Source organism: Babylonia areolata, chromosome 27, assembly GCF_041734735.1.
Source record: "Babylonia areolata isolate BAREFJ2019XMU chromosome 27, ASM4173473v1, whole genome shotgun sequence".
Classification (NCBI taxonomy): domain Eukaryota; kingdom Metazoa; phylum Mollusca; class Gastropoda; order Neogastropoda; family Buccinidae; genus Babylonia; species Babylonia areolata.
This window is the reverse complement of record NC_134902.1, coordinates 11,286,928-11,299,613: the sequence shown is the minus strand read 5'-3', so window position 1 is coordinate 11,299,613 and position 12,686 is coordinate 11,286,928. Positions and strand designations below refer to the sequence as shown.

Genomic DNA, 12,686 nt, shown 5'->3' with positions numbered 1-12,686 from the left:
TCTAATATGAAAGGTTGACCCCGCGTATGAATAAGTGAAGTGTAAAACCAGACTACCGGATGTTACGAATACGCCATTTGTAAGTTCATCTCCAGATGTCGTGAAAAGGGAACGTATTTGACGCAGAAAAATTCCTTCATTGTCTCAAAAAAACAAAACAAAAAAAAGGACAGACAATTCATTTCTGATAAGACGAACGGTGAGATATTTAGTTTTAGAAAACATTCTTTGGGAAAAAAAATGAAGCATTTCAATCGCAAGAGAAGTAAAATCATAATGTTCTTAATCCATGGTTATTTTTGACGACGCATAAAACTGAATCAGTGAATGTTGTTGAGCATTTGTCATTTTTATTGAATTTTTTTTATATAAGGTCTGTGCAGTTAGCTTGAAAAACTCAGAAATTATATGATTCGTTATTATGGGAGTACTACCACATAAAGTAAAACATAAATTGTTAAAATTTTAATTGGCAATTATAAGTCTCGGACTTCCCTTTGTATTCAGCTAACATACTATTGTGAAAAATAATAGAAAACCGTGCATGACAATCAAAGTCCAAGTATCTGAACCAAATCCCAAGATTGTCTCTGAAATTTAATGAATAGTTCTGTTTGTTCAACATGGGCATATCCCAAACTGCAAAAGTATTTGACAGTAACTTGAGTAAGGCAGCCATTTCTGAACTGTTTAATTTTAGTACTTTGAATTTATGTTGAGATGAAACATAGCTTTTGCCTTTTTGCTATAAAGAAGCAGAAAATATAAAATAATTAGCCATATCCTATGTCAGCATTGAAAATGTTCTGTAACTGTGTCCAAAATATGGATCCTAGGTGGCATGTCTTCACAAGGCTCAGACTGAGTTGGAGATGGTTCGATCAAAATTCATGCTTTTTGGAGAGTTGTGTGTGGAGACAAATGTGTGACATATGGGCCAGTTTGTCACTGGGTTTAATAGTTTCAGACCAGGAAAAACTGACTTGAAAATGAAAGACCAGTACCAGTTTGAACGTCCAAGGAGGGCCCAGAGCAAGCAAACTGTTCAGCTTGTAAGGAGTGAAGCTGAGAATCCACATAATTCAGTTCGTAAAATAATGAAACTTGAAGTGTTTCATATGGCATAGTTGAAAGGATCTTGTGGCATGATCCAGAGATGAAGAGCTTTAAGGAGATGGCTGATAGATGGATACCTCATCTTCAGAGTTCCAAGTGATACACTAGTAGCTTGAAATGTTTTAGCCAGAGAGCCTGAAACAACTATCAGATGCGATCACAGGTGACTTGATATGGATCACCTATTGCATTCTGAACAAACAGTCCAATCGGGCATTGGTGGATGCTAATGTTGAAAGACCAGTGAAATGCAACCTGGCTTTTCAAAGTCAGAAGAGACTTTTCTTCAGTTTCTTCAACTCTTAGCGCTTTAGAAGTCAAGAGATATACTTCCAGTTCTAGCTATTATGTAGAAAGTGATTTCCAGAAGTTGGCACTCCATCCACGAGCAATGTTTGGATGTGTGTAGCAACAAATTACATCAACAAGGCCAGTGTCATTAATGCCAAAGTCACTGTGATTTGTCGTAGTATTGATCTGCAAGTGCACATTGCAGTACATTATGATGCACAGGTAAAGTTTGTGACACTGGTCAGTCTTTCTGGCTTTGGGCCTTTCTCCTTAATATCTTTGCCTGGGAACACTAGGTAAGACTAAGAGTCTCTTCGAACTTGGGGACGTCTTTTTCCAGCATATGTCTTCAGGCCTGTTGTTCTAAATCTGCAGTGTTCAGGGTGAACTAAAAGGCCTTAAGATCTGTCTTGCAGATGCCTACATATTGCCTGTGGGAAGTTTTTCCAGTACCAGTTCTCTGTAAAGATCTTTGAGGATTAGACAATTGTCCATTCATGCAACGTGACCAAGCTAGCACATAAGTCTGTTCAAAAAGGGTGTACATGCTTGTTCTCACCAACAGTTGTTTGGAATTTTGTCCAACGATGTGATGTTCAGGATGTGCCAGAGCCATGCATGCAGAAAGCATTGAGCTTTCTCTCATGTCCCTTATGCGGGGTCCGGGGCTCAGTGTTGTACAGGAGGGTGCTTAAACCCTGTAGCCCTGCAGACCTGGATCTTGGTGTTATGTCAGTTCCCGTTTGTCAGTACTCACTTTGTCATTGTGGACATGTTGGTAGTTGCCTTGTTGATCAATACATTTGCTTGGCTGATTTTCAAGAAATGTCTAAGAAGTGGAACCCTGGTACACAAGACATGGATGATGGACAGCTTCTATTTCATGGTCAGAGATTCTTATGTTGGGTGGCGAGTCTATGCCCTGTTCCATGACCTGTGTTATCTTTAGACCTGATGGTGAGTTGGCCTCAGCAAGCCTCACTGAAGTCCTCTCAGCTGAAGACCTTCAGCAGCTTATTTCAGGGCATAAAACCACAAAAATATTGCAAAACTTAACTTTCTTACTCAACCTGAGAATAAAGATTTGATACTCGTAGAACCTAACTGCCAGAAGACAAAACTTTGGAATGGTAGTCAGTACTAGTCCATAAAACATAGTGGGGAGGAGATCTGGCTTTGTAAACTTATAGAACCGATTGATACTATACATGTATGGTATATGCATATGCTACAGCCTAAACAGCTACATAAAACTTATGCAAATGGCATTGAACTTTTAACTTGCAGCTCTTGCCAGTAACGATGTGATATGATAGTGGAAGTAATGCATACCTGTCTTCCCCTATGCTTGATTTGATGAATGGATTCTAAGATTTACCTGAATCAGTGAATGTTTTAGTGACAGTAGAATATTTTTTCAACATTAAAGCTGAGGGTTACTATTCTACTTTCCTACTATTTTTATTTATATTTCTTGTGGTTATGAAAGATCTACTGCTGTTACTGTGTTGTTGTTATTATTTTCTTTAATGAATTATGTTACTGGGAAAATCATGGCATTTCTAACCATAAAGACAGGAACAGATTGAAACACTTGTAGACATGACCATCATGTTTGCCATGTTAGATATTGAATAAACTTTGAAAAACCATTTTGTGTGGCAGCACTTGTGAATGGTTCTCCTAAACAATGTTTTCTTCTTTTTAACTTCTATGTTTTGGGGTGTGACTCCCACTTTTACGTGCATGCACAAGTGAACTTAAAGTGTATTTTTACCCTGCCTTGATGGCAGTCAAACTCAGTTTTAGGGATAGGATAGTTTAGGGGGTGGATCAGCTTGGGATAGTGCAAGCTGGACATAGTTTTGTTTCCATGAGGCACCAAATGACATGGATTGCATAATTATTATTGTGCACATTTGATCTGCATGCATATATAGATAAGAAGGTGGTTCAGGCAATGAACACAATTATTTTGAACGGAGTGATAGGTGAAAAGAATGCACCTTTAACCTGACCGGCACTATGACCATGATATGAACCCAAACCCTCAGAGTAAAAGTTCACCCTTCACCAACTGGACTGTTGTGCCCAAAACACTACAACAAATATTTTATATCTTGTTTGAAAAATAAAAAAAATTGTCACACCTCAATTTTCACACAAACATACATTTTTCATCGAAATTGGTGGAGGGCAAGTTCGTGAACACATCGTACTGTAATGTACCAGCTCTGCTAGCAGCCAAGAAGAAGTGAATAGATGTACCTGTTGTGTAAATTGATTTGGGAAAGGGGTGGAAAAATATTGACTTCCAGCAAATCTGTGTGTAATTATTTGCAATATATTTTTTTTAATTTTGAAATTTCTTGTAATCAGAATAACACTTAAAACTAAATTGAAGATGACCATAAAAAAAAATTATATGTATCAAGAGATGAACCAGTTTTAAAATTCTAAAATGGATTTAGAGGTATATCTAAAAGATAGTTGCATAGTGGCGTCATAAAATATATATATATAAATAGCCCTGTAAAAATTCTAAGTTAGACTTAAGTTTAGAGATCTGTCTAAAAGGGTGTTGTATAATTGTAAGAAATCTGATAAGGTAGAGAATTTAGAACTCCGGAAGGATGTTAAATGAACTCGGGAGCAGCAAAAAAAAAAAAAAAAAAAAAAAAAAGAAAGAAAGAAAATTAGTTAAGGGAAGGGAAAAAAGACAATGACACCAGAAGATGAAAAGCAGCAGTGAACACTGGAACCAGCCTGCATTAATAAAGGTAAAGTATCTCACTGCGGTTATTGTGTGTTATTTTGAGTGTGTGTATGACTTTGACTGCATGTGTGCTTGTGCACAGACATATGAAATACATACATGTGTGCATTAATACTGTAGTAACTGTATAAAAAAAAAATTAGATATCACAGACCTGGGCTGCCTGGGGGAGTGTTTGAGTCTGGAGCGGTTGGACCTCAGTTACAATGACATCACCAAGCTTCATAAATTGGCAGGCCTGTCTACGCTGCAGTCTCTCAATTTGTCTGCCAACAGAATATCTGCACTGGATGGACTGCAGCCTCTGGAAAACCTCCGCAGTTTAAACATAGCAGGGAATTTGATTGTCAGTGTGGACAGTTTGCGGTGCCTGTGTGGTCTGGAAAACCTCAAGAGAGTTGAGGTTAATGGACGAAGGTCGTGAACTCTCCAAACCTGCCTGTATGCTCCCGTCCTATGCCAGTGATGTCATTAACATGCTTCCTTCACTACAGGTGCTTGATGGTCAAAGGGTACGAGGGAAAGGGAGTGAAGTGTTCTACATTTGTCAAGACATGGATAAAAAGTTGAAGAGCTGGAAAGACACAGATCAGTGTGCCCTTGGTAGACATGAAGAGACAGCCTTCAGAATTGTGGCAGTTGCCTGACCATTCAGCAGCCACACATAACAAGGCAGAGGAGCAGCTGAAAGATTTGCTGATCAGCTGTTGCCACCTGAGCATCAGGGCAGGAGAACGACTTGAAGAACTGCAGAGGTCCAAGAACCCCACAGACACCGATGTGCCTCCTGTAGCCTCAGAAACTGCTGTAGAAGCAGATTGAAAAGGAGAGAAATGATGCAGACCAACAAAGCATTAAAAGTATGGATCACAGCATTGTTAGAAGACTGTGTTTTTCTTGAAAAATCTTAAAATGATTGAAGGGGAGGTTACCTACTTCCGGGAGGTTATCGGCCGTAGTTTCGTTTTCTCCGCATAGGCAGATAGTAGTTTGCACAGGCAGGAATGTCAGACCCCTGCCGGAGTCTGCACTAGTTGGGTCACGGTAAGTATGTTATTTAAACGTAATTTTAGATAGAAAATTTCCTATAAATTATTTTTGCAAAATGAAGTCAGTTGCTGAAGTTTTTGTTGTTGTTTAGCTTTGGGGGGAGAGGTTCCATCCAGTAGTTTTACCATGATATATATTGACTCTTTTGCGGCCATAGGCAACTTAGTCAATTAGATATTTTGCTGCAGTAGGCGAATTAGTCGACATTTAGGGGTCATGTAAAACAGACCGTTTTTCACTTGACAGCTGCTGCAAACTTTCCCATGAAATAGGAAATTGACTAACCATCAATGCTTGACGAGGTTTGAAGTGAACAGGTTCCCTGTGTTGTTTTGACACAAACCAAATCGTATGACTGAGAGTCAAGTCTGAAATATTTGGTTCTTGGGAGTGTTTTTCACACAGGAACTTAGTGGCGAAAGAATTATTGTTTTTACTTATTACAGAGTGCCTTTACTTGTGCCATAACACGGCGACTAAACCGGCATTTCCACTGCTCCCTTGCGGGCCTGGTGAGGCGGGTAGCTAGACACCCATATGGAATTAAAAACGAGATCCATAAAAGGGCGTCGGCTCAGAAGAGCCACCGACGGCCATCTAGCTCCACTGTGCTGTGTGCATGCCACACGCAGTTGGCCCCCGGGGTGTGTCTACCCATGCATGTGAAGTCTGGATCCGGCAGCATCTGTGGAAGAAATCTATCGGTTCAACGGAGAGGAAGGCAGTTACAGCAATACACTGTGGAGTGCAGAGAGCAAGATGAGACACTGAAAGGATATCTTGGTCATCCACTGCATCCGTGCTCATCCTCCAGTCGTCTTGACTTAGTCTTGCCACTGGAAATTGGTGAACCCAGACGAGAGAGTGAGGTCGACGTTGCGCAACTCCTCTTCACTTTAAACAAACTCATCGAGCAAGTCATCAGTCATCCTTAATGACCTTTCATCCTTCATCCTTTCATCACCCGCAAGTCCTGTGGCGACAGGCGAGCGACGAAACGACAGGTGTGGGTACACTGGCAGTTGCAGCCGCAGACCTGCACGCAGGCAGCTCAGGCCATAGGGTCGTTCTTCATCGACAGGAGCAGCGATCAAGCTTGGCAGCCGTCTGAGCGTCTGAGCAGCCCTCTTTAGGAATGCACTGCTCACCTCCCTGGCATGAGAAAGGGGCTAGAAAAGGTGCCCTAAAAATTGCCTGCTCCATATCATCCTGGTCAGCATACCGCGGCTGGCGGGGACCCTACATCAGCGGTCAAAACAAAGAAAAAGTAAAGAAAAAAAACTAGGATCGTTCCTCTCACCATTGGTGCTTGGAACATAAGGACTCGCCTGGACAGAGATAACGCGGACAGACCCCAAAGGAGAACGGCACTAGTTGCATCCGAACTCGCCAAATACAACAATGACATCGCAGCCTTGAGAAGTTGAGTGAGACTCGGTTTGCAGGCGAAGGCGAGCTCAATGAACGGGGATCTGGTTACACCTTCTTCTGGAGCAGACGAGGAAGTGAAGAGTGACGTGAGGCTGGCGTTGGTTTTGCAGTAAAAACAGGACTTGTCAGCAAGCTAGCTGGAATCCCAAAGGGAGTCAACGATAGGCTTATGACCATGAAACTCCCACTGGCATCTGGCCAGAAGCACCTCACCATTGTCAGTGCCTACACCCCAACCATGACCAACCCGGATGAAGTGAAGGCGAAGTTCTACGAGGACCTTCACTCTGTCATAGCTGCTATCCCAAAAGCAGACAAGCTCATCATTCTTGGGGACTTCAGTGCTAGAGTTGGCTCTGACTACATCTCCTGGGATGGAATGATTGGAAAGCACGGCGTGGGCCACTGCAACCCAAATGGATTGCTTTTGCTTCAGACCTGTGCAGAGCACGAACTGCTGATGACCAACACAGTTTTCTGCCTCCCTACCCGTAACAAGACGTCATGGATGCACCCTCACTCAAAGCATTGGCATCTCATCGATTACGTCATCGTCAGGAAAAGGGATAGGCAAGATGTACGTGTGACAAAGACCATGTGCGGCGCCGAGTGTTGGACAGACCATCGCCTTGTAGTCTCGAAGCTGAATATTTGAATCCAACCCAAGAGACACCCCCAAGGCCAGAAGGCTCCAAAACGGCTCAACATCGCTAAGCTGAAAAACATCACCATCAAACAGACCTTTGTGGAGCTGCTGGAATATCGTCTGGAATCTGCCTCTCTGGACAACCAGAATGTAGAGTCTGACTGGAGGACCCTGCGCGAGCTGATCTATAGTACAGCTTCAGAGACCCTGGGACCCATGACCAGAAAGCACAAAGACTGGTTTGATGAAAACTGTGATGAAATCCAGCAGCTTCTGGATGAGAAACGCCGTCTGCATCAAGCCTACCTGAGCAGTCCAAAGTCCACATCAAAAAAGGATGCGTACATTGCCATCCGCAGGACTGTTCAGCAAAAGTTGCGTCAGATGCAGGATAAGTGTCTGAGTGACAAAGCTGATGAGATCCAGGGATATGCTGACAGGCACGATATGAAGAGGTTCTATGATGCCTTAAAAGAAATCTACGGCCCCACATCCTCAGGATCATCCCCCCTCCTCAGTGCAGATGGGAATACCTTGATCACCGAGAAGGAGAAAATTCTCGAACGCTGGGCTGAGCACTTCAGCAGTGTCCTAAGTTGCCCTTCCTCCATAAATGATGAAGCCATAGACCGTCTCCCATAAGTCCCCATCAACGAAGCACTGGACGATCTGCCAACACTTCTTGAGACCCAGAAAGCAATCCGTCTGCTATCCAGTGGCAAAGCACCTGGCTCAGACTCCATACCAGCAGAGGTTTACAAGGATGGAGGCACTGTGCTGACTGAGAAGCTCCATCAGCTGTACTCACTCATGTGGAATCCCCCAGGATTTCAAAGATGCATCTATCATTCACTTGTACAAGCGAAAAGGGAACCGGCAAGCCTGTGATAACCATCGGGGCATTTCCTTGCTCTCCATCGCAGGCAAGATACTTGCCAGGATCCTACAAGAGAAATGTCAGGAGCAAAATGCTGATCTGTTCTCCACCTATGTTGACCTCATTAAGGCCTTCGACACCGTGAGTAGAGAGGGACTGTGGAAAATCATAGCCATGTACGGATGCCCTCGGAAATTTATCTCCTTGGTCAGCCAATTCCATGAAGGCATGCAGGCTCGAGTCCAGGACAGTGGCGAAACATCTGCTCCTTTTCCTGTCACAAATGGTGGCAAGCAAGGCTGTGTCCTGGCGCTGACACTGTTCAGCCTCATGTTCTCTGCAGTGCTTACTGATGCCTTCAGAGATGGCGATGTTGGAATCAGCCTAAAGTACCGAACAGATGGCAAGCTGTTTAACCTCAGAAGGCTTCAAGCAAAAACGAAGGTCATGACAGACATTATCAGAGACTTTTTGTTTGCTGATGATTGTGCCCTCAACGCTGGATCTGAAGCTGACATGCAACTCAGCGTTGACAAGTTTGCCACTGCCAGCAGGAACTTCGGCCTTACCATCAGCACGAGGAAAACTGAAGTTCTCCATCAGCCAGCCCCAGGGAAGCCCCACGTTGAGCCCAACATCACAGTCAACGGTCAGAGACTCAGTGCGGTGGAGCGGTTCACATACCTTGGCAGCACACTGTCACGAAATGCGACCATCGACGATGAAGTGAACGTCAGGATTGCAAGAGCAAGCGCAACCTTTGGCAGACTCTATGCAAATGTCTGGAACAGAAGAGGCATTGGTCTTGAGACCAAGCTAAAGGTCTACAGAGCAGTAGTTCTCCCCACACTACTGTACGCCTGCGAAACTTGGACAGTGTACCAATGACACGCCAAGAAGCTGAACCACTTCCACACAACATGTCTCAGGAAGCTACTGAACATCAAGTGGCAAGACAGGACCCCAGACACAGAGGTGCTTGCAAAAGCCACCCTTCCCAGCATCTTCACCATCCTGATGCAGTCCCAGTGAACAGCTTCGCTGGGCTGGACACGTGGCACACATGCCAGACCATCGGCTGCCCAAAAGGCTCTTCTATGGCGAGCTGCAACAAGGGAAGAGATCACACGGAGGGCAGATGAAGCGCTTCAGAGATACTCTGAAAGTCTCTCTGAAAGCGTTTGATATCAACCCTGACTCCTGGGAGGAATCTGCAGTGGACCGTGACAAATGGCGCGCTGCTGTGCACAAAGGCGCCAAGTTGTGCGAGGCCAACAGGACTGTTGCAGCTGTTCAGAAGAGGCAGGCCAGAAAGTCACAGGCAAACAAGTTCCCTGACAATGATATGCCTGTCTTTGTCTGCCCCAACTGTCATCGAACATTTCGTGCGCAGATTGGACTATTCAGCCATCTGCGCATTCACAGATAGATTCATGAGCATCCCCCCATCCCCCAGCTGGATGACAACAGTGATCATCATCGATCTCGATGGACACACACCAACTGTATAACTTCAAGTTAAGCTACATATGATAGGAAAGCACTTTGTAAAATGTGTATGCAGTATATTTGTAGAATCCTGTTATTGTAAAGCTTTAATGATTCTTGAGGTAATATTCTTACGGCTTAACTCAGGGTGGGAAAGAAAGTTTATCTGTTTTGTATTTTTCAACCAATGAACCAGCTCAGAGTGCTTCACAATGTAATGATGTACACAAATCTCAACATATGTGCAAGCATGCATGCACACACATGCACGTACATGCGTGCACACACACATATGCAAATCCCGTCTAATATCACTTAAAGTGGAAGACGTTAAACTGAAGACTACTACTACTACATATGCAAATATACAGTTGTCATGTGTATCTTGTAAATTATTAGACCATGCAGTACTGAAAAGGAGGTTAGAGGAGTCTATTTATGCAGTAATAATGCAGAGAGGAAGAGTCTTGAGAGTGTTATTTTCTCAGATGTACTCTTCTCTGCAGGAAGCATCCTGTCCAGAGTCTTGCACATTTGTAGGTCATGCCTTACTTAATTTTTTTTTTTTTTTTTTTTTTTTTTTGCCTGATGCTACTGTTGTGCTAGTGAGCTCCACTTCGCTGTTCATTTGTTTGTGCAGGTAGAGGCTAGTACCAAGTGCCATGTCACCATGACAACTGGGCCAGTCAACTGTCCTGCTGACCTTGCTGACCCCAAATGACCCCAAATCCCAGCATTCCCCCACCCTGCCCTGCATTACTCCAGACAGCCTTTGCAGACTTGCATTTTTTTAGCTGCTTTAATACACTCAATCTAGGGGATGGAAACAACATAATTTACAAACTATAGTATGTAGTGCCACTGGTTGTGGTTATTTTCTTTGTGTGCATGTGTGAATCCTTTTTGATAAGGAAATTCCTGTACAAAAAACACAATTCCCTTCAATTTGAACTCCAGAGTATATAAATGTATCTCCATCCCCATATAACCCTCTAAATTCTAGTAAAAAGGACAATTTTAACAAAATTTTAAAGTAAGAACTAGTCCACCCTCCCCCCACCAAAAAAAAAAAAAAAAAGAAAAAAAAGAAGGAAAAAAAAGAAAGAAAGAAAAGCCTGAAAACAGAAAAAGAAAGAAAGAAGAAAAAAAAGAAACGAGAGAAAAAAAGGAGAGAAAAAAACATGATAAAAAGTGTGATGTGGGGAAGGGAAAGGAACAAATAGAAAAAATAGACCCATTCATTTCAAACCCAGCAGTTTCAGAAGAGAATAAAACATAAGACACTGTGTAACCCTAAGTCTTCATAGTGATTGTGTTCTGTTGGTGTTAACTGCCTTGTTGGCGTTCCTGCTGGGGTTGTTGAGGATGTTAGCAGCCATGGCAACCACGGTGGATAAGGGGAGGACTTATGTGACGATTGGTTTCAGGAATATGCGATCTGGCTCAGAATTGAAGTGTGTTAAAAAGTTATCCAGGTTTGAAGAGTTAAGCTGAGCAGATACTGAAGAAGCATGCTCTTTTATGTACAAATTTGTATTTGTGTATTTATATCAAATATATGGGACCAGTAGAAGTGGATCATAGTTACTGCTAATGCTGTAATAGAAAGGTGAAAAAAAATCATTGCTGTATGTGAAAATGTCCACGTGAAATATATTATAAAGAACTACTGATTGCTTATTATTTGTGTCTGTTTTATTTTGATTGCAAGTCATATACATGCAGTGTTTATCATATTATACCATAAAGTGATGGAACTGTTTTTCTTTATTCGACATTGCATCTAATTTTTGTGTCATTACACTGTTTTTTCTTGTGATTTTTTTCATTATTTTTTGTTTGATTGATAAGGCAGTCAGTTCTAAAACGCTTTCATGACCAGCAGTTGAATTGGAGATTATACTTAAAGTGATAGGTGTTTGGATGTGGAGTTGATGTTAAGTGTGTTGTGAATGTTGATGTGAAGTGTGTAGTGAATATTCTTGAGTATGTCTGTTCTATGGAATGTTTGCTTTCATTCATTGTACCATGTGCATTGCTTCCACAAGGATATCGGTCATCTAATTCAGTTTCAGAGTGCAGTTGATTACCTCAGACTAGTGTGATTGTTTTGTTTTTTTTAAATAATATTTTCGCATCACATACTTTTGTTTTGAACAAACATTGGAAGTATTAGTGACATTATAAATATTCAGACTTTAAACGGTTTTTACATACATGTATATGAGAAAATGATAGGAAATTACATGGATTGGAAACATGATTTAAAAAAAAAATTTTTTATGGAATATCAATATGCAACATGAAGCTAGGAATAGGAATATGAAGCTGCTCTAATGTTGAATATTTTTTGTGTGTGCTTGTGTTGTTTTTTTAAATGGATACAAAGGAGTGAATCTCAAAATGTTTTTGTTGCTGTGAAGACTGGTTGCAAACATTGTTATTAACTGATCTGAAAGATGTATATGTGTAAACTTGTTTTTAGATGGATGTTGGAAAGTTTAGAATTGTATAGAAGCATTTCAGACCCATTTACAACATCACTAGCAGTGCTACAGTTAATAGAAAACATGCAGCTCGAATTATGTAACAGGGAAATCAGAGCCAGATTCTAGGTTTAGAACTTGAGCATTATGGAAAGTAAAGAGGAGAAGCTGTGTGGAAGTAAATGTGTTGTGATGGCAAGTCCTCCCCTGCTCACCACAGAATGCAGTGCTGTTAGTTCCTTCACGTGCTTGGCCTTGGAGTGTTATTCAACTTGGCCTTCTTTCCATCCTCCTTGTCTCAACCGAAATCCTTTGCAGTCTCCTCAGCTTTGGTTTCCAACAACTCCGCCCTGCAACTTCTAGCATCATTGCTTGCAGTCATCAAATCTCCAAGCCCAGATTTATACTGAAACAACCAAGCACCATGGCTGCTGTTGGAGATGACTGCTACTTCTACTACTACTCCTCCTGTGCCAAGGTACTGGTGCTATGCTTTCATTCCCACGCATCCACATTTATATTAGA

The 12,686-nt window shown here is 42.1% G+C and overlaps 1 protein-coding gene across 4 annotated transcripts in view; it reads left to right on the top strand.

Moving 5' to 3' along the window:
• Window positions 1-71: 71 nt before the first annotated feature.
• The window catches only part of LOC143301530 (uncharacterized), a 51,533-nt gene continuing 38,918 nt past the window's right edge, over window positions 72-12,686 (top strand). Inside the window, exons 1-3 of one of the 4 annotated variants that reach the window (XM_076615889.1) lie at window positions 119-199; window positions 837-4,187; window positions 10,316-12,639. In XM_076615889.1, the coding sequence (XP_076472004.1) occupies window positions 12,586-12,639 (54 nt within the window). In that variant the 5' untranslated portion in view covers window positions 119-199; window positions 837-4,187; window positions 10,316-12,585. Of the gene's footprint in view, window positions 4,188-10,315; window positions 12,640-12,686 lie in introns of all 4 variants that reach the window. The other 3 variants (XM_076615890.1, XM_076615892.1, XM_076615888.1) reach the window with 3 other exon arrangements.